We start from the raw sequence: 23,526 nt of genomic DNA, 5'->3' as shown, positions 1-23,526 counted from the left end.
GTAATCCCTTTAAATAATTCCTTTAAATGCCAGGATTTTTATTATGCCAAAATAATTTACACCTACACGTTTACACCTACACAATGGGATATCTGACGAGAACTTGGCAAATGTCTATCTTCCCCCAGATATTTATCAGCATTCACTTGGGTATCCAAAACACAAATGCAGCTGCCTCAGAGGCAAAATGGACCTGATGCAGTTCTTAAAAAGCGTTGTTCGTTGGTTTGGGGGTGGGGTGTATGTATGTATATATGGAGAGATATGGAATATTTAAATGCTCATTTATTTAAATGGACATCTAGCAAAAGACAGTTCCACCTGTTTACATGCAAACATATACTGTTTTGGGAAATGTATCTAGCTGGAAGGGTTAAGGCAAAACTTAGATGTAAGTGCTATGTTAGTAACATAGTTTCAGTGCCTTTATATCATCCTGTAAAGAAAGGGCTCAATGTCAGCATGCCCACAGTAAGCAACACTGAACAAATACTCCCCAAAAGTCAATACTGGCAGCATTACTAAACTCCACAGGAAATTACATCTTCAAAGCCCATATACCCATGTTATGTATTTATGGATGGAACGGATTACACAGTAAGTAAACCGGATGTAGCATGCATAAAGCCTTTATCCCGGCTGGAATTCCGCACAGTGCTTTGCCTGCCTTCTCCAGGGCTGACCTCAGAAAATCAAATATGCTACATAGCTACACAGCTCAGGTTTTGTTCCATAAGGAAAGGGCAAAGTAGCTCCACAGTTTTGTGTTCTAGTTGGTTTTATGGACCATCACTTGGCACTTTGGCTCCCTCTATGATGCGGTTTCCTAAGACTTGCAATTCTGCTTTAAAAACAAACAGGATTTTAAAATGCTTGCAGTGAACAGCTCTTGACAGCTTATTAGCCTGTGTCACTTGCTGAAGTTTGTAACAACAACATAGTTCTTTCACTCACAAAGTGAAATGACAGATAAAATATGCACTTTCCTGTGGAAAGTGGAAGAAATGGAAGAAGAAAAAAAAGGGAAATCTTCCTTGAAGATGGTATAACACCACTTAATGGCCCACCTGAAAACCTGAGTACGAGATGGCTATAGAAAAAGGAGAGAATCCTGCTCTATTTACAAGTGTCATGGAGATGGTCTTAAATTTGAAACTGGACTTGCTCCAAGAGTCCCTCCACCAAAACTTTCAACAAAATGTTGCCAGCTCATCTTCACCCATCTTCTTTCTATGCCGATCCCTTCTGAAACAGTCAATGGGACTTCCAGACATCCCCACTACCACTTTCCTTGATCCAACTAATAAAATGAATATGCAAATCAAGAACACCTGAATGCAGTGCTCCAAGCTACTGAGCTCAAAAAATGTGGCCAAAATTGTTGATTTCCTTTATTTCTCTTTCTTCTCCTTCCTCAGAACTCCCCTCCTCTCTCCACTCCTGCTGTGGGAGAAGATGGAGTTCCCAGTGGCCTGCAGACATTTGGCGGTGTTGGGGAGCAGACATGTGTCACCTTCTACAGTTCTCCTGCTGTCCTTCCCTCTCAGGAGGAGGAGGACACATTCAGAAGATAGCAGAAAGCAAAAGCTTGAGCTCTGTGTTCTCCTACAACTTTCAGAGCTCCTGCCACACATAGCCAGGCAGGGAAAGAAGAAAGCCGGGCATCAGGCACATTGCTTGCAGGAGAAACGTGGGCAAGCACACACACCCACCTCAAAGTAATAAGCAGCCTTTCAAAGCCCAGAAAACAACAGAATTTATTTTCCTTGCACTGAAAATACGGAAACAGGATGGGATCGAGTTTCTCATCGCTGCACAGGGCTCCTGTGCTGCCAGTGTCAGATGTGATGCAGTTTTTCAGGCAGGTGGCCACTGCAGGAGGGCTCAGCTACACCAAATGGAATTCAAAGCTTTGCTTTCAAATGTAATTCACTCCTTATTTCCAGGGGGAAAAAAAGCAAAAAAGTAGTAGTAAGGAAAATACTCTTACCATCTGACACAGCTGGTCTTAGTAAAGAGACTAAGACGCAACTTTCATGCTAGAAAAACTCTCTGACATTTAATATTGGGGCCATAAAAAAACTCAAAAAATACCCTAAGTGTTGGGAAAACCAGTGTGCAATCCACCAAGATCTTCTGATACAGGCAGAACCTGAGTTAAAATCATAAAAATTCAAGTCTAAGCACAGAGCAGAGTGAAAGCATTTCCCTTCTCTCCAGCCAGTGTTCCCTCATATCACAGACGCAGTGGAAGGAGCCTTTTGACTAAACATAGCAATCAGGACCAGAACAGGCCACTAGAATTTTTCCTTCTCAGCAAAAGCAGCAATTGATAAACACAATTTCCAGCTTCCCTAAAAAGAACTAAGATGCTCTTTAGCACAATGAATGAGCAATGAACGCTGTAAAGATGCAGACCTGTTCTAAAAAGTCATTAATAATTATGTGTCATTGGACAATGTGACATCTGGGCATCAGTTTCAGGTTTTCTGCATTTATGCTCAATAAGAAGTTTTGATTTTGGTGGCTGTAGTGCTCTCCTTTCCTTGTTTCTCGTTTTGTCCCTGTTTATCATTTACAAGACTGCCTTGAATTTTGTTTTATCCTTTGAAGTTCAACTACAAAGTTAACAACTGATTATGATTCTAGTGCAAGATAAATATACAATTCACAAAATAAATAACAAAGTTCCATAAACATTAGTAAATTACAGCCACACTTCAACAAAAACCAGGTCTCAAGAACTATAGTGTCAGAAATTTGTTTCTCCATCAACTCTTAAATGTTTCTACATAGCACTATATTGGACCCAGGTACGTCAGATGTTTAGGCTGCCATCAGTAACTGTCAGCTAATATGATTAAGAACCAGATTATTGCAGCCTTCACTGGATACCACAGGAAGGGGATACAGAGGAAAGGGTGGCTGATCTGATCATTCACACAAAGCAGCAAAGGTGGTAGATGGATCATTACCTCTCAAAGACAGGAAGTAATTACTTTTAAAACAAAGCTGAATTTCAGCATTAATGATCTTTTTTTAAGGCATATGTAATAGAAAAACAGCAGGGGCTTCTTAGTGTTATTATGGTAAATACTCACACACACATTATCAGTGAAAGCTTAAACAAGATTTTATTATTTACTATGCCTTACCTCCTTCAGACAAATTTGTAACAGGCCTCTCACAGCTGCTCCTTTTCCATTTCTTTAAAACAGCTTACAGCGTTACTGTTGCAGAGATCTAGTATTTCTGATTAATAATCTACTAAATGCATGCTCTAGGTATTTGTAAAGACCATACAATATATGAAATGTTATAGTTGTTACGAGTTCATGAGTTGGCTGTACATCTAATTCTTCTACAATATCTTGGCAGTTTACTCTGGAGTCCCAGATAAAAGCCTATTACTCTTATTCCATGAAGACCTTTCTCTCTTGATGAAAAGTTCAGCATAAAATAGTCTTAGAGTACATAAAATGCAAAAAATTATTGCGGTATAGAGCAATACCAGTTTTTATGAGCCTAACATCAATTCCTGCATGTCACTGAGTATGATATATAGTAAGAATGAGGTTCTAAAAAAGCTATTGAAAGTCATTATGTTATAATCTGTACCTCTAATATTTTTAAGAATTCAGGTTTAAAAAGTGCCCAGACATGGTTTTCGGCTTAAACCCTCTCAAGCCAGGCAGCCTTACTTCACATAAACCTCACTACCTGTGTAATGTAATCGCTACCTGTATAATGTAATCATACGCAAGATCTGCACAACTTCCATCACATCAGCTGCTATTTAAAGTGCCTGCTTTCAGGACGCAAGTCCTGCTGACTTTTTAAGAATACCCAAATTCTCTTGCTTTGCAGAATAAGGACAAGCAACACGGCTAACCATTTGCATGCCTTTAAACCCCTCCTTCATAGAAGTCAATTGCTTCACCACTGCTCTCAATCTTTTTAAGATTGTTGCATTTAAAAGAAAACACTTGCCTCTCACTTATATACCAGAAAGTTCCCATGGTAGCCACGATGCTCACCTGAAATCTGTTGACAAGGATGGGGGTGAACCAAGGATGGGGTGAGTTTTCCCCGAGAGGTTTAAGTGGAAGAAGAGGAACTGACATTATCTTTCACATTACCACTATGTAGGGAAGGGTATGTCACACTACTCACCCATGCTCATCTTAATAGGTAAATTTTCTCTGCTCGCAGCCTCCACAAGGTGTCTCCTAGCCTCCATCACAGCTTCCTTTTGTTTGAGGTTCACGAAGGACTCCCAGAGAGCTTTGGCAGCTGGATCACTGTAAGAAAATGACAGGGTTACACTAAACATTGCTTGAATAATGGAGCAAGCTTAAGACAACATTTATATTTTAAGATGAGTGCTTCTACGTAGTAACTCCTCTGAGGTGGGCAGGATACAAGCGAAAATAGTGATATAAAAGCTTGTTTTTTCTTAGCGGAACAGTTGCTACAGTTTTACAGAAAAAAATCTAGAATTTTTTGCTAGTAATTATAAAGCATTAGAATTCATATATAATAAATATATTATTATATGTCAGCCTCAAAGTAACCACTACTGTTCAACCATGGGAATATAAGAAACTGTCCAAACTTCTTCAGTTACCAAAAAGCTATGAAAAGGATGGGCTCTAACTTCCCCATGAGAGTTTAAATCCCAAAACCAATACTTCCAACACTGAAGACTGTTGGTATGATTTGATGAACTACTGTCGCTTTGGGTTTCATGGATTCTCCTTACATGAAAAGAATAATCCATAGCAGAATGTAACTGTCCTTATGGTCTCCCTATTGACAGATTTCTTTTTTATTATTGCTAAACTTAAATTAGGAATTTGTGTGGCTCATGTGCACTCCGTTCCCTGTCAGTCTTCCCTCTCCTCCAGGACACTGGATTTGTTGCTGTTGTGAATGAATTCAGTGTTTTCTCAGTGCGGGGGGTGGGGGGAGAAGGGAGAAAAAACCCTCGCCTGGGGCTAAAGCCACACACTGGGAATCTGGGATTAACTGCGTTGGATTTTTTTTTTATTTATTTTCTTTTTTAAAGAAAAAGCTTCCCTCTGGTTTTTCCTCAGGAGACATTTAACTCCTAAATACGTTTTGATGTCATTTACAACATGCTTATAAACATGCCAAACAAGCTTTTGTTTCACAGAAAATAAAAAACCCCAACAACTCATTTGATACCTGTAACCGAGCAGCTGTGCTTACACTCTTCTGCAACGGCAGGGCTGTATTTAGCAAATCTGTGCTATCTCCCAAACCAGGTAAGAGGATCACCAAGCCCCACTCCTGTCATCCCAGGAACCCACATCCTCTATCAAAGCCTGAGTGGGTGGAAGGACCGTGGGAAGAAGATTGAGTTACCCTTCTTCTGAACAAACCACAAATGAATAGGAAGAGCAAACTTCATCATTTTCATTGCCATGCTTTTAGAAAGGAAAAATCAGATGACCTGACACAGTCTTTCCACTACTCTTTCACATATTGCAATTTGACCTTCCTCCAGTGCCGGAGGAAGGAGGCAGCACATCCCAAAGCAGCCAGGGCATCTGCAGCTCCCTCTACTCCATCGCCAAGTGCGATCTGAGCACTAATGCTGCACACTGTTCATAGGCAGCAGCTCCAAGGGGATTCCTCACAAGAAAAAGCACGCCAATTTATAACGTATTATAGTGCAAGAAATGAGAGATTTCCAAAGCAACTAGATGCTTCAACACAATCTCCCTTAAGTATTGGATTCTTGGGTATGCTATTTTTACAGACTATCTACTCAATTATTATGATTCAGTCCTACTCACCCAGCAGCACTTTTAAATGCAGCCTATTGATCCTGTTCACATCACAATTACAGGATATGTCTCACTGTCACTTACAATCGTGCCTGAGGTTTGGATTGCAAGAAGCCACCGCTTTGCCTGTTAACTAATCCCTTCCTGAAAATGCAGTTCCAAATACAAAACTATAGAGATCAGGAATGAGGCCTTAACCAGTAGGAAGCTAGTTTTAAAAAGACTTTTTTTCCTATTTGGAAGAAAAGTCAAGCTTCTGTTTTCTAAGATTTTAACCTGTTCTCATTTTCCCAATTCCCTTCATCACCATAAAGATGAGCAGAGAGACTCACATAAACACAGACACCAGGAGCTAAAACTTTAAAACAAAGGAAAACAAACAACATAAGGAAGCCAAAATAAGTCTCCCAAATTGTGCACAGGTTTTTGTAGTCTCATCTTTCTCACACCTATACTTCATAAAGATATTTAGCAAATAGTAAAGTGTGGAAAATTCATCCCAAAAGCATCTATAGACCTCAGAAAAGTCAGAATGTATGTGATAAGGTTGCACCATTTTTCTACCTGTTGCCTTTGCACGCTGCTCTCCACTTCCACACCATATGTTGATCAGTCCTTGTCAATTTAGACTGCAAGGTCTTTGAAAGCAACATACACTATACTTGTATAATCACAACTACAAGTCCCTGCTTCAGCTGGTACTTCTACTTGCTCATAGTTTAAACAATAAAAACCCTCTAAAATAACAGACTAATTATTTTGAAGTAAAAAAAAAGTCATACTAATGCACTAAAACAAAATGGCGGGGTGGGGGCTGGGAGGTGGGGTTACAAAGCTTTTTGCTTTGTAAACTCTTTCTTCCTCCTTTAGCCACAGTAGGTTTTCTTTAATGCCAAGGTCCTAAGTTTGCACGATCCCTGAGGGTTGCTTTAGCACACCAAAAATAGCGAAAAGCAAAACAACTGTGGTACAGCCTAAAAACAGATGGGGGTCAACCACACTCCTGTACGCTTGCATCTGCATAGTCCACTGGAGTTTCCCTAGACATTTTTCTTCCCGCTGCTTTGCAGAATACCTAGTGGTTTAGGTATCATATATAGAACAATATATAAACAGGATGAGATCAATATATATTTATAGCTCACATACACAGCCAACTGACTGGGTCAATCCATTGAAAGCAGCAGTTCCCATGTTCAGTCATTTTTTTGGAAATACGATAGGGGGAAAAAAGCAACAAAAGTACTTGTATGTTTTCTGCTTAAAACACTTTTCCTGTTCCCGCTCTATTACACCTTCAAAGAAGGGCTTTTGCTTTGAACAACTGCCCATCCTTCAATTTCATCAATGACAAGACAGGAATGGCTGCTGGGAATGAGTCAGTAGGACGCAGTACAGGACTCTGGCGTTGCCTCTTGCCTGATCTGAGAAGTTACCACAACATTTTCGTTTTAGAGATTTCTAACACTCGGAAACAGTATTATCTTATCTTCCCCTTTTGGTGAGACATTTGTCTGTGACTGCCTTCCAGCTCTTGTCATGGTGCCCTTCCCCTCCTCTTTTTCCCATCTGCAGTTCCTCTGCTTTAGTCCAAATGCCCCAATCCGATGACACTGGCACTGTAATCAGTGATTTGTATGGGATCCAGTACACCAATTCAAATTTCTCCTGCCTCTTGCATTCCTTGACTTCCCGAGGATTATTTATTGATTTTACACGTTATCTAGTGAACTGCTACACACCGAAAGTAGTTTTCTGAACTTACGCAGATTTTTTTTTTTTAAATATTTTATGCATTACAAAACCTTTAAAGATATTGTCTAAATCATGTTGTTTTGCTTAAGAAAAAATAAATTCTTTGCAGTTATGCTACAATACAGATCAGGAACTCTAAACCACCCTTCAAAATAAATGTCACAACACTAGGTAAATATTACAGTGCACACTTCTGTGCATCTCTATTAAAAAATGTTTTGCAGGGCATGGCAACCCTGAGAAAGGGTTTCACCAATAAGCTTAGAGTTTTGCTCACAGGTTTTGATACCCTGTCCCCTCCTTTTATTGTTATGGTCATAATACCTAATCAACCAGTCACCTCAGAAAACAGAATAAAACCAAGCACAGCAGTTATCTGCTAGACAAATTAGAAGTTTATTAAAGAAAAGCATTACGTTATGTCCAGAGATAAGGCTGAAGTCTTTGAAAAGCCCTGTTAGACAGAGCTATACCATTTGATATACATAAAGCAAGGTTTTTGACAGACATCTGATAATTGCAAATTTCTCCCTTCCCCTCATACATAAATGTTACTTTTTTTTAATGAGCCATTCTCTGTTGCAAAACTAATTAAACTTTAACTGCATATAATTTGGACTTTAAAAGAACAACAAAAAAGGCTATAAAGGAAGAGGGAGAAATCTAGACACCTAAAAGATGCAGCTTCCCTACTTCTGGTATTTGCATGCCAGTTTTCAAAGCTGAATCATAAAGACAAAGAGGGAAAAGGGACCAAATCATCAGACCCATAATCTATACAAATCCTAAAATGAGACATCAGCTGGCAATAGTGGCAGGAAAGAGGTGCTGATGAGAAGCCGGTCAGAACGACTTGGATGTTCTATGCTGACCAAAGATAGCTGTAGGTGGTTCAAAGCACCTCTGATTTGCAGCCTCCAGAGGCACTTTCTTTAATTAAAGATAGGAGAGATGGAAAAATAAAAATAAAAATCAAGAACAGAACAAGTTAGCTGTGAAGTGGCTAACTAGCTGGCTTCCCAAATTTACAATACCCAAAGAAAAGGCCGCTCAATGACATCTGCTGTTTGCTGGTAGCAAGATGCTAGGGTGAAAGAGCCAAAGCCTTGAGCAGAAGTAAGGGTGCAGTCTGGCAAGCAGTTCTTTTGGTGATGTCATGCTAGCTTCAGCAACACTCACTGTGGGGGAACTCGTTCTCATTCCCATGGCACCCCTTTCAGTTGTGGCAACATGTTCCATGTGGGACTATGCATTGAGTCAGATAGGAAAAAGTTGGTAATTTTTCAAGGCAGCTCAGATCCCTAAACTAATTTGCTTGATCTGGACATTTACAGGTTGATAATCAAATGCCTAATCTTACATCTGTTAAAATTATAACTCATTCTCTTAATCTGTTCTGGCCCAGTCCTGCAAGGACAATATTGCCAAGGTTATCTGACAGACAGAAAGTGCCCCTATCTGTGATCATCTGTAGGCTTTGTCTAAAAGCTACTCATTTTGAATGCATTTGGGGAGAACAGGCGAGGTTGGTGGCACTGGGATGTGCTATTACCAAGCTGGAAGTAGTAGTCTGGAAATAGGTGAAATCAAGTGTTAGTCAATGGAGAACAAACTCTCAGAGTAGATGCAAACCTAAAGGCAAAGACAGAAACCTGGGGACACTTATTACCCTGGGGGGTCCAAACATAACACCACAATTTTAGACTTGGCTAAAATGATATGCCTCTTGCTTCACACCACCAGTACAGAAAGATATTTACTTCCCTTACTGCTCCAGGTCTTGTCTATTACTGATAAATTATTAAAATATGGTCTTCCACATCACTAATGCAAGAGTAAAAGGTCAAGAAGCATTAAGCCCATACCATAAATTATGTCCACTCAATGACTAAGTGTTCCCTATTTACAATTATGTTTTCAGATCTACCAATAGGCCATTCTTAACCCCCTTAGCATTTATAATATTAGTTTGGCAATGTATTTCTTCAATCAGCATGTATAATTAACCAAATGAAAACACGTCAAATATTCTTGTCCAAGCAGCATACCATAATCACCAAAATTATCAGCCACATCTGTAGTCTCTGGCAAGCTATTGCAAATTATTTTAATATGATCTAATTTCCAGTCAAGGAGGATAAAATTGACATGTACATTATCTATTACTGGATTTTTGCCTGGACTGCTTTGCCTAACAGGACAAATTCAGGTCATCCTGTTTTCTCCTTATAAAACACTAGCATAACAACCTTATTCTGTCAGTTATATGCAACCCTTGCCATGTCCCCAGGCTTACTGAAAAACAGGTCAAGAGTGTCTTCATAACCTTTTCAAAGGCCAAATTGAGAAGTCAGTATCTACATCCAGTTTCCTTCCCAGATCTCCTGTAGCTCAAATCAAGAAAGAGAAAGATGACTTTGTACAGTTTTGGTTTGGTTTTAAACTGCTTGGGGTCAGGTGAAAGCACAGCCCGCATCAGAAACAGCAAGTAACCAGGTGGAGGACATCATATGAGCAAGACATCAAGGAAGGAAGAATAAGCAAATGTGGTTATTTCTACACCTGGCAAAGGACACGGGATTTCAAAGAGCAACTTGCTGACACAGGCTCTGAATAAGTGACAGAAAACAATGAGTGGGCTTCAAAAATTAACCAGCTGAAATGACAGCATTTCATCATAACAAATTAGTCATGTTTGTACTTTTACAGATAAAAAAATCTGAAGGAAAATTGTGATAGTCTCAACATGAGACAGATTCTGTGGTTATTGTATCAGCAAAACTTTCACCTTATGTCTACATAGCTTTACAGCTCAGCTGTGCCTGTGTATTTTCACAAGAGAAAGGAATGAGGGAAAAATTCAGTAAAGATTAAATTAGAGCTTCATTAATACCACAAAGCTGCCCAAAACTGAGCAACTGCTAAAAAAAAAAAAAAATATGCGTGCTGCCAATGTATCCTTTGCAATAACTCACATTAGTTTAAAGACGATGCAACATCCACACTAAGTGCACAGCACTTCAAAAAACAACACCAGGGTGGTTAGAAGACTGTTACTAGGAAGGACAAATCCGTTGCTGGCAATATGTCATCTGAATACCAATAAACCAAAGAGAAGCGCAAGCCTGCGATAAGATGCAACGATTTGGCTATAAGCCTGGAGCGAGGGGCCACGTATCAAGACACGTCGTCCCTCTTCCAATTCCCCTGCTGTTTCGGAGAAAGCAGAAGCTGCACCAAGGCTACGCTGGATGTACTGCGCATTCCTGAACACACACGCCAGCCTGACAACTGGCAGGGGGGACAGCCAAGTCCCCGACTGCACCCCACTCCACGCACAGCAGCCCCCATGGGAAAGAACCAACAGCAACATGTGGAACAGCCTCCCCTGAACAGCCTCTGCTCTGCGCCACAGGGATGCTGCGGGGAATGCCGTGGGGATGGGAAGAGCTGACCTCCACTCTGTCGCGCTGCCTGGACACAGCTGGGCTCAGAGAAAGAAGCTGCTCTTCATTTCACCCTTCTGAAAGTGACCAAAGAGCTCTAATATAATCTATCAAAAATTTTCTATACAGAAACAGCTATGAGTATTTCCAGGACTTCAGTCTCTAGCATTGCTGTGTATTTGTGCGCATCCCACGTGCATGCACTCGATGGGCTAGCCAACGTGTGCTCAACTGAAGATGCAGCTATACTTTCTGCAAAGAAAAACACAAAACCCCCAAAATGTTTATTTTCAGATAAATGTAAATTGCACATCCGCAGAAGGGACTAACACTTTTTATTTCTAAGAGAGTAAAATGGCAACTTTTTGAAGTTTTAAAATCGCTCTTAGCAGCGGACTGTAATTCTGCTGCTGGACATTTTATATGGTTGGCAAATTTGCTCAGCCTAATTAAATGCACCTCATAGACAGTAGAAACTTGAACTATTTTCCAATCCACCCTAACCTTAGAAAATAAAGTAAACAGAAAGCTAATGTCATCTTGGTATTGTGCTTACAGAAAACTGCAGGAGCATTGGATATTACCACCCTCACTATAAATGAGTAAAAATATTGCAACATGGCAAAACACACAAAACTTCTTAAAAAACAAGCTCTTTGCAGCCATTCAGCTTAGAACATTATTCTCACATCCTCACTTAGATGTGTGTTAAGATGCCCTGCATGTATTGTTTTTTATGATTAGAACATGCAAATGGTACTTTAAAAAAAAAAAAAAAAAAAAACAAAACCCAAGCACATCTGACAGCCAACATTAAAGAACATAAATGTGTTCCTGCATAATTTAACGGTTATTTCCCTGTTTCACTCCAAGCCCTCAAGCCACTCGGTGGGAGTAATCTGCTCTAGACTCAACTGTGGCTGTGTACTTTGGCACCAAGTCAAAACAGAGAGGTTATTGTTTGATTTATATGCCAAGAGCCTCTTAGATAAAGGGCTAATGGCAGGCTGATAGCTTCAGCCTTTGCATGCGGTGTTTATACAGACCCTTCTTTCCTCTCCCTCCTTTCTGCGTGTACTCCAGGAAGGCTGTGTCACATCAAGATCAAGTTAATTAATTAACTCATACTAGCATAATTTGATTGATAAAACAATTGATTCACTAAAGGTCATGGGGAGGGCTGTTAAAACACCAACTTTCCTGCCTGAACAACGCATAAGGTTTTGAGATTTGCATTTTTCTACACTGCAAACAGAAATTTTAAAGCAATATCACACTACAAAAATTGATGGAAGAAGCTATGAGAAATCAATCTCTCAAAGTGCACTGCAAAGTTCAGAAACTATTTCAGTATCTCATTTGAGTAAAAAATAAATCAAGTCCTACAACAGGAAGGGTCACATAAGGGAATTTTCTTATTGTTAGTTCTGTAAACTATTGAACTTTCCCCAAAAGAAAACCAGAGGCCTTGCCTATGTGGTATACTTTGCTATTTACTACATCCAAACTAGGAGTATTTCCTAGTATATAAATGTTTCTGTACTGTTAAAATACTCCTATAGGGAGTCCTATATGAACAAATTATTATTTATGAGATGTTAGCAAACTTCATTATTCAATTATACAATTAGATTACTTTTCTGCAAGACACAAGCAGCATAAAATTTTAATTTAAAGAAATCTCATTTTAAAGATACAGAAAAAAAATTCATTAAAAATAGACTAGATTCTTAACAGCCTTTTGCCACTAGTTTATTTTAAAACACTTATTTTAAACAGCAGACAGATAAAACAGAAGCTGCCAGGCATTTTAAAAGCAGTTCTGAGATAATACTCAAGGTGTTGCAAATCAGATTGCAGCCAGGAAGGCTAAAACTTGTGAGCAAAAATGGGAGCTGATGATCAGTCACGAAGTTTTACAATAGATTCTCCTCTGGACTACCTGAAATATTTGTAAGTAGTAAGTGTTAGAAGTAAAACATTTTTATCAAACTGAGAAGCAGAGAACTTGCTTTGCCTAGTCCTCAGCAGCCAGGAGGGACTGCCAGGCAGCTCCACAGGATACAGCCCAAGTTTTCCTTCGTTACTGGTTTCGCATACAGCTGACTCAACATGGCCATAAAACAAACAGACAGAGCACAGGAGTTACTCTTTGAAAGCTCTGGCTCACAAAAGAAGGGTACACTGTCTAGTGCACTAGGGGAAAGTTGGTTAAAATACAGCAATAAGAGAGGGAACAGCTATTATATGCAAGTTATTATATTCAAGCTATTCTATTTAGCTTCATAAAGGCATATCTACAGATACTGACACTTCAGGACAATGCTGTACACCTAGTCAAGTTAACTTAAATTTTGCAATCATTTTCAGATGCAGGATGATAAAACAGGCTGTTAATTACCATTAGGAGAAGAGAAAAGATTCACCAGACATGACCAATGATTAACAACAGGAATAGGAAAGTATTCTTTGAATTTATTACTGAGCATCACAAGAGAATAAGTTTTGATCATCTTACAATGAAGCATATGAAGTATGGGACAGGATTTTCATGGACATAGTAGCAAAAGTCTAAAAATATGCTGAGAATACACAAAATCACAAGCTCATTTCAGACAGACAAGAATTGTGAAAGAATTATCTCAAAACAGCTTTTGAAATAACATCGTCATTTTAAGTTGCAAAACCACTGTTTCATATAATCTATTGTGTTCCAATAAAACCATGACCACTATACTCCAAACCAGGAAGAAATATGCTCCCTGTTATCAGTGGAGCATGGGAGAACTTAAAAACAAACAATTCAGGAGTTCTTATAAACACAACCAACATGGCAACCCCAAACTGCCATACAACATCTCTGTTTACCTATAGCTCTTTGCTTGGGGCTGAATTCCTTTCCCCTCCTTCACAGATAATGGACAGTAAATCAGACTCTTAAAATTTGATGTATTTTTGGTCCCACAGGTGAAATGAATTACAATAAACTCTAAGAATTAATTATTAAAAGCTTGGCAAGGATTCAGTTCACATCAGGAATTGATTAAAAAGAGGGGGAAAAAATCCTCCCAACAAAAGTGAATGGTAACAACAGCATTCTACATTTTGCCCCCCCCCTTTTTTTTAATCAAAAAAATAAAAGAGAAACTTAACTTTTCTGGCTCATTCATATATCTACTTTACAGATGGCTATACCTATAAAATTGAATATGTACACAAGTCTGATGACTGTGGTCAACCACCATCTGAAGCAGGTTTGTCCCTTGCCAAACCCACCGCCTTAAGTTTTATCAAACATTTCCTCAATCCAAGCATCATGTAAACTTTTAAGGACAAGCATCTTAACCACAGTCCTGTTTCATGTTGATCTAAATATAGATGCATATTTTTATATATATATATGCTGTGATACACATACAAGAAGTTTTCCAGCTTCAGAAATCCAAAAAGTTTAACACATACTTCAGCATCCATGACACTGAACAATTTTACTTGCTAATAACCACATACATGAGACAATGCAGCTGTGCAAAGAATGATTTTATTGAAAAGTAATCCAACTCCACTCATTGCTGCTTCCAGTATCAAAAGACTAATACTGTAAACCAATGACACCAGTGTGCATTAAACCAAAACAGAAAAATAATTCAAGATAGCAGAAAAATAATCTGTGGATTGTATTTTACCATAACAAAAGTCAGCACAAATGCACGCGCATGCACACACACACACACACACACAGAGTGTATCTGGAAGGAAAATTAATTTATAAATCCTCTTACTCTATTCCATTTACATAGACTAGTAATACAAAATTTCTGTATCTGCTTAATATTAGAACAGTTGCTTAGTGAAAAGTTTCTTAGAAAACATTCAGAGCTTTTTTTGCAGTAGAACTTACTACATATATATTTGAACTGTTATGGTGACAATCAATAATCCTTTAGACAGACAGTCATTTCTACAATGTTTCATCTGATTACAGACAGCCAGTACAGCATTTTCCTGTGTTAAAAACAAAGCTACACAGTCCAACGAATAGTTTGGGGAGCTATGGGTTCTCATCACCTTTGTGTTCTGTTTATTTTAGCTATTCCCAAGATCATTAATATCCACTTGAACCTGTAAACTTCAAGGTCAACCAAAGGTGAAACATAAGGAAGCAATATAATATGGAGTATTCAACTGGATTATATGCTGTGAAACATTAAGGCAGTTTCCTTAAACTACACTTTCTTTTCTTTCTTACTAATAGAAAAGATAAGAAGATAAACTCCATATTGAGCCAGAATTTAATTTGGAGGACTTAGAGAATGACTAGTAATTCCTTTTATAGAGTAATTTTAAAATTTACTAACTGTGGCTTTCTAGAAAATGCTACATAATCAGAACAAAATGAGTAGAAAAATATTCATCAAACATTCCATAGATGGAATAAAAATATACCCCCAAACCTGTAATATTGTATAAATATCTTACCACTGCCACAAGCAACATAAACCCCATAACCTAAGTCCACATTGATTGTTGTTGTTAACCTACAGCAGTTATGTGTTATATTACATGTATAAGCTTGTAACCAACAGCACTGAGAACACACGAAAGCCTTACAAATACAACAGGTCTCAAGATCAAGAGGGGTCCACTTTTGGACCAAACATCAAGCAAAATCTTTGCAACTCCTGGACTAACTTACCTCTCACATGGTCATCCTTCTGCAGCTGACCCATGCCAACACTAACAAAGCTATACGTGCAGATAAACCAGATCATCTCTATTTGTGACATCAGAGGGAAAAATATATATATAAATTGTCGTCACCTACATGTGCTGCGGCATCCAAGTGCAGTACACCAAGCAAGCAGAAGAGGCTGACATTGCAGGGAGAAACTACTTAGAACAGGACTCTTCATCTTCTCCTAACCACCCCGTGAAAAGGAGAACTAGTGCTTAATTCCATAACACCTTTTTGTCTGCAAATTACAAAATTATTAGAACTCTGAATTGGGTTACTAACCAGTACACCAAAGCTCCCATTCACTTTGAAAACTTTAAATTAAATATAACACTGTAACGCACACATACTAGGAGTCATGTAAGCAAACAGACAGCTTTGCAATTTCATATGGCAGCAGATACTGCTACAAGATTATTTCTTCAGCAGCTACCAAATGTTTTGTCGGGAAGAGAGTTCCTCTAAACAAGTAAGGCTGCTCCTGCTGAACTACTGGAAGAAGCAATGGCACAAGCGTGAAATGGCTGGCAAAGGCCCAGGCTCTCCCTAAATAACATTTCTGAAGCCAGCTCTATTCACATTCTATGAAACAGACTGCCAGTGATGTTTCGGACCATTATATGACTACTGTGCAAACTGCAATATGTTTTGTGTCGTAATGCTAATGCTGGAAGATGTTACCCTGAGGCAAGTCTGGAGGAAGTTCGGGAAGGTAAGGGCTGTAGGAAAAGGAACCCATGCAGAGCTGTTGCTGCTCACCAGGCTGAAGCATGAGTGAAAGGGAAGCATTAGTCATGCGAACAGTCCTGAAACAGAAGCTATGCCTGGCAACCGCACCAACAAGAAACAGATCATCTTTGCCAGAAGTCCTTTTATGACAGTTACTTATCAACTTCAAGAGCCTCTGAAGTCTATAATCTTGCATGATTATTATCCTAGAACCAAATGCCTCTGGTTGTCTTAAAATACATGAATTTCAACATGTCTCTTTCAAAACTTGAATTATCTCAAAAACTTTACTGAAAGAGTACCAATAAACAGGGATTTTATTAATCTTTTTTAAGGCTGCTTCTTTTTGAACTACAGCAAGCGTACTTTTCAAACACAAGGTTTGATCATTTTAACCCTTTCTGCTGACACCCTAAGCAGAGGGAGCTGGCAGATCACTGAGAGAGGAGAGCAAGCAAGATGCGTCTCAGAAAGGTAGGGCTGGTTTTGACACAGGCTGACTGATGTTTAGGTCTTACTAATCCTTGAAGTACTAAATCCCACTAAGCTCCATCTTGTACACAGACATGATTTTGAACATGTTCTGTGCAAAGAGAAAAGCAGATTAACCATCAACTGGGCAAAGAGTTCTAGCCCTAAGATGTGGTCAGCACACCTCAAAACATTTTAACTCTATCCTTCCTCTAACCCCTATCTACTCCTTTTTTAAATGATGTTATATAACAATGCATAATACATACCGTTGTAATTTCCATCCATTAACTAGCTGGTAGGGTTCCCTCCCTTCTGCAACAGCTTCATATCAGCCATCTCTGCAGAAGAGCCTTTATTACAGGCCACAGAACATTTAGCTACCCTAAAACTTTCCCATTATTCAAACAGTAGTACTAAAGGAGCTCTTAAACAATTCTGGTGGCACTGGGGCACTCAGTGGATAGCTATGCATCATACTTGGACATGCAAAACCAAGTTTCTGTTCCAAATATGGGGTAGTGTTGTCACTTCTTGCCAGGTATTCAGGACTAAGCTCCTCTGCATTGACTCAGCAAAGGACCAGGTCTGGGAGTGCTCCTACCTCTTCTCCTATTCCCACCCCACCCCCACCCCCACCCAGTAATATATTCTTTGGAAGTCTTCAAAGATTTCTCAAAGGGGCTCCTACAGAAGGGTAAGAGGCATAGCCTGTAATAGCATGTGAAGTTGTTGTCAAGTAGTTTAAAAAAAAAAAAAAAAGGGGGGGGGGTACTCCAGCTGTCCACCACCATTCAAAAGCAGAAGCGGCACCTGATCTTTAGACCCCAGAGCAACAATTAAAGGCAGGCTGATCCAAATAAACAACCAAGCACACCATAGCAACTGGAGGACTGCCAGAAACAAAATAACTGACCATCCAGATGAAAGCTGAAGCCAGTTTGCTTCCTTCAAGACAAACAAAAGAAAAACCACTGAAAATCACTGAAAAGTGAAATTCTTTCTGTTGGAATTAGAATTTCTTATTGCAATCTGACCCACCCTGTTTCCCAATTAGCAGATGTAGATATACAGTACTTCACAAGGTAAAGGGAAGGCTTGATGCTGAAAGGCTTCCCATATACGCCACAGCCCTCTTGGTCACTGTAATAAAGCAGACCTTAGTCATTCCAGCATTACCCCAAAATTCACTCTTGTTCCTCTAACAGTGGCCACACTCTGCAGGGGCAAAGGAAAAAAGAGCACACAAATAATTTCTTAAAATTTTCTAATATTCATAACCATCATTTAGTCCTGTCTGAGTTTCAATTGGCTGCGTTTCAGTCCAACAAAATGGTTCTGTAAAATGTTTCATTCCTACAAGCTGCAGGACAGCTTATGCAGAATGCCAGACCGAGTTACTGTATGAATCAAGTTAATTGAAAGCTTCTGAGCAGGATTTTGTACACTACAAGGTATATCAAAATTCTTGCCAAGCAGCTCTTTAAAATGTGTATATTAAAGAGTTACTTGTCAGGGATTTTAATTTAGTTTTTGGACAAAGCAAATGAATTATGCTAAAAATAAAGTTTGATCCTTACAACATATGTATTACTTGGGAATACTACATGTAACATAATAGGTTACTTTAGAGCATTCTGTTCAATGTTTTAAAGCTATTGCATAAGATTATTTTAATAAAAATGATTCCAGTGAAAAAACAGTTAGTAATGAGGTGCTGACAATTGAATCTACATTCAGGGATTGCATTGGAGTGCCAAGTCCACTTTTACAGATGCACTGGTTAGTTATCCAATAGATGTCCTCAAGGCATGTAAAACCAATATATTTTGGGTCACATTTGGCAGCAGAGGTAGATGAGACAAGTGAAAACATTTACCAAGAACACATCTGAAGTGTGTTTTTCTTATTAGAGAAATGAAAGAAAATAAACCCAGATACCATGGAATGCCAGGAATTCCCTCGCCTCAATGTTTCTGATTTACACGGCCACTTTTTGGTAGTCTCCTTTGACCTCCCTCCCTCCTTCATTTGCTGGCCTAAAGCCTTGAGTTACCGACGCTACCTCCTGACTAGGCCATTCTGAGGGTTTAATGTGCAGGAATATGTCTTCATCACAGAAGGAAAGACAATCCTTTCCATAAGTGACTCAGTTACCACAAAAATCATTGCTTATGAAGTCTTATGGCATAGACAAGTTAAAACAGTCAAAGATACTCTCTTTATGAGTTAGGAACAAGTATTCAAGTAGACACTTGGAGACCCAAAATAAATAGTAAAAAAATAATCTGAAGCAGACCTTACATCTTAAAAGACGTGTCATTTGAACATGCAGGTCCAGATTCTGTTAGCATGTTGCTGAAAGCAAACTTAGATCAACTTGAGGGCTTGGCCCTGCATATCTTCCTTATTCCCCTCTCTCACTTCAAAGTAGCATATTTGTCATAGTTTCAATGCAAACCTAGAGCCCTAGCTTCTTCAGATCTCATGCAAACCTAATATGGCCAATTCTAGCCTTCAAAACCAAACTGACAGCTATTCAGAAAGAATAAAGCTCCAGCCTCAGGCTTTCATTTTTATAACCACTTCCATACTGTGGTTGATCTGTCACAGAGAACGAGATAAGGACTTCTGTCTACATTGCATATATTTACCCTGTGTTCTGGATATCTTCTCACCACCCCTCCATGATACACTTCTGCCTACCACAGAATGAGTAAGGAGAGCAGAATTTTGCCCTAATCCAAAATCTCTGGATATTCGGTGGCTTTCTGTAGTCATTCAATATTAACACTGCATCCTCCTCCTAAAAAGGGCTTGTATAAGAAGTGGGTCAGGTGCTGCCTAATTCCCCTCCTCCTCCACATTCCCTTCTTACCACCAAACCAAGTGTATCATTGATAGTATTTTCCAACCTGTGCAAAGAGTGTTTGAAGCCATGACATATTCCCCTGTCATTAATAAGAACTGCAGCTTTTTCTGTCGAGGTTAATTTCCTTTTTCTAAGGGGTAACTGGAGCACAAGCATCCACGTGCAGCATACACATTCAGTGCCTGTGCTACGGCTGTTTCCAGTAACTGAAAATGGCTCAATATGGATTTCTTTTTCTGGTTGCTTATTTAATTAAGTAGTATAGTCGTGGAGAGATTTAGGTAAGGTCATAAAACTGTTCTCTCCCACAGCAAATGGGAATCTTTCCCAGTTGAAGACCATTTTAGAAAATACATTCACAATCTATGGAAATTAAGTGGTACTTGGTGTAGCACAGTCATCCAGAGCGTGCAGAAGGACTGCTTCTGGGCCGCAGTTCATCAGGGCATAAAAATTGGCTTGGTTTGGTCAATTTTCACAACTACTTTTGAAACTGCAAGCAGCTATAAAGCAGCAAAACCCATTTCAGCACCTCTTTGCTACACTTCAAGAACACAAGATGCACAAAGAGAGGTGAGCACTGGAGCTAGGCTTTATGAGTTAGAATCCCAAGATCTGCCATCTAAATAACAGAAGCCATGCTAAATAACAGAAGAGGAGGCTGGATTTTTGGATCAATTATAAAAAATTAAAATCAATAGTTGTGTAAGTATTCATCTGTATAAAAACAGACAAGTATTTCTCCGTGCACAGATTCTGTCTACTTTCCAGAGTAAAAGCATCTTTAAGTTCTGCCAGGTAAATAGCTCACTTCACATAAATTTTAGCCTGTGTAAGCTTTGATTCCTGTTTCATATTAAGTTTGGAATCATGAAAGAATCCCAATCATAGAGTCAAAACTCGCAGCCAAACCTGTTGCCAACAGATAATAGTTTCCTTCCCAAACATTGATTCATCATCTGAATGAGCAGCTATCATTTGTTCTTCTCATCAGTCTATTATGGCACATTTTTCTCCATTGTAAGATACATCAGGCTTACTTTATAGTATGAGAATGATAAACTAAAACACCCCTTCAGGTCACTCAGTCACCCTCTGTTCTGGCACTATGGTTGAAAAGCAAACGAGTAATTCCACAGTATGTAATAAGGCCAATGCATATCACTGCATTTTAAAACCTCGTTGTTGAGGTCATTCAGGAGGCAAACTTCAAGGCAGTTGGCCAAGCAGAGTGAGAGCTAGTCTTAGAAAAATCTCACAACGTCAGCCAAAGCAACAGTTACTGGGAGATTGTACTATAACACAAGATCAGAGCTCACTTTGGAGATTCATAAAGTCTGCTTAAACAGACACAGTCTTTATGCTGCTATTGAACTCTGAATACATCTGCAGGAAAATGCACTGTGGCCACACCAAGAGAAAAACAGTTTGCAAATTTACACAGGGGAAAAAAGAAACTCGCAAAATTCACAAACAAAAGCATTAAGGTAACAAGAAAGTGATGTCAGTTTTAAAAGAAATGCTGCAAGAGCCAAAAAACCACCACCCCAAGCAACATAAAGATCTTCCCTTTCTGTCCTGACTGCAGACATCACTAGTTACTCTTTGTGATAGTTAATCAGACAGAGATTTGTCCTTACATATTGCAAGGAAATGTACCTGCAGAACAGAGAGCAAAGCTGACAAGGAAAGTCAGAACATAAACTAGCTGAGGGACTGTACTCACTGAAGCTTCTTAGAGACATTAAGTTGCCTTGCTGTGCTAAGCAGCTGAAGATACAAGTATACTCAGAGACCTGTTGGTGGTTGGACAACATTCTGGGTAACACTCAGATTTATTGTGTCTTTCAACAGGCAAAGGAAAAAGTCAAAAACTTGGGACTTAATGACAGTACTCAAATAGAGATTATATTAACAATAATATAAATACAGGGAGTCCTTCTCCAGAACTAAAAATATGTCTTCAAAAAATTAAGCACCAAGGGTTCTGGATTTTGCCATTTTCAGCTAGCAGATTCTACAGGCAAGGGCATCTCGAATCTCTTGATCCTAGCACTCCGAGGATGGCTATGAGAATGTCAGAGGGCCCAGGAAAAAAAACTGAATTCTGGTAGAAAACTCAGCTTGAGTAGCCCAGACAAACAGGTAGAGGTCCTCAAAGCACAAGGAACGAAGTCTTGACCAGTCCAGCCTCCCACGTTCCCCAGAAGTCCTTTTTGTGGGCTGAGAGGCACAGACAAGGAAGAACCGCCCAGCTGATGCCGAGAGCTCGTCAGCCCAATTCATTCTTTATCTCAAGGAAAATAAGCTTCAAGCTTCCTCTTATCTAGAAGGCAACTTCTAAGGCCTGTCATAACAGGCGATTGAAAAAAACATGGCCCCTATTATGCAGGAGCCTGGTCAGATGGAAAACCCTCATGCAATTCCTCCACCGGTTACTTCAACAAACCCACTACTGCAGCAAACCGGGGTTTTGCAGAGCAGCAGCGAGGTGTTCTAGCAATGCTGTACATTACACAGCGCAGGCAAGCTGGGGGTCTTGACCTCTTCCCAGAATTTTCCACCCTCGGCACACCCCTCTCACCCCTTCCTTTTTTCCATTTCCAGGAGGTCCCATGTTGAAAGGATCCAGGCAAATATACACATTTATTGTAAGATATAATAAATCTTATCAGCTTGTTCATCTTATCCTGTGGCAACAGTCAATTATGTTCATTTGATTCAGGCTGGTTTGAAACTGAGCAGAAAGCATCTCCTGGAAAGCTTGTCTTGACTGACAAACCCCAGAAGCTGATGCAGCCAGGGTTACTATTCCAAACAAGAAGATACCTTGAGAAATTTCAAACAATAAGGGAACTGTGAACAGGCCTCAACTCAGGGCTGTGCTCTGAGCCTGTATGAGTAAAATAAAGCGGTGAGCAGGAAGACTACCAGTCCAGGAACATGGTGGCAGCAGGGGATGCTGCGTTTGGGGCATTCCTGCTGTCCGATTCACAGCTTAGAGAAGCGTCTCCTGGCTGGATTGCTGAAAAGGCAAAAGCTGTCAACAGAAAAACGCTGTGAAGCCCAACTCATCTCCCTGAAAATGGACCTCAGTGGTAGAAGCACAGGGCTGGGCTGTGATTTCTCCTGTCATTGGTGAAGGAAAATTTCAGGGTTTTTTTAATGTGATGTGATGTCTGCTTTTCATAAATCCTGCAATTAAGACATTTTCTCCGTAAAAGTGCTGCTCACCTTCTTCAGAAAGGCAGACAGGAAAAGGCTGTACATGAGTGGTGGCTTTTTTTTTTGGTTGGTTGGGGTTTTTTTTGTCTTGGGGGGGTTAAGTTTAGGTTTAAAGCAATCCTCAAGAGCAGAGCTCTGCAGGGCACTGCAGCAGAGGCAGGAGGCCAGGTCCTGGGAGAGCAGGACTGCGCAGCTCCCAGCAGGGGGAAGCGTCCAGCAGCAGAAAACCTGGAGGAGCACCCCAAAAGCAGGGACAGGCAGGGAAACCCACACAGGCAGGGAGCCCCGGCAGCACCCCACTGCTGCTGAACCACCAACAACATACCGGGGCGGATCCAAAAGTGGTTTACAGCGTGCAGCTACCGCTCTCCCCATCTGAAAGAGCCTCACCATCCATTGTTTTGGTTTACCCTTCCTCCTCCACAAGACCCTCAGTGGATATAAAGCAATATAGTAGTGTCATCTGGATTTTCTTACTGT

At 39.8% G+C, this 23,526-nt stretch overlaps 1 protein-coding gene across 2 annotated transcripts in view; it reads right to left on the bottom strand.

The window, feature by feature from the left end:
• SCFD2 (sec1 family domain containing 2) overlaps positions 1-23,526 on the bottom strand; it is a 207,632-nt gene that overhangs the window by 168,813 nt on the left and 15,293 nt on the right. For both annotated transcript variants that reach the window (XM_052780070.1, XM_052780071.1), the window contains exon 3: positions 4,174-4,301. In XM_052780070.1, the coding sequence (XP_052636030.1) occupies positions 4,174-4,301 (128 nt within the window). The remainder of the gene's footprint in view (positions 1-4,173; positions 4,302-23,526) is intronic.

Source organism: Harpia harpyja, chromosome 2, assembly GCF_026419915.1.
Source record: "Harpia harpyja isolate bHarHar1 chromosome 2, bHarHar1 primary haplotype, whole genome shotgun sequence".
NCBI classification, from domain to species: Eukaryota; Metazoa; Chordata; class Aves; order Accipitriformes; family Accipitridae; genus Harpia; species Harpia harpyja.
This window is presented reverse-complemented; position numbering and strand designations above follow the sequence as displayed.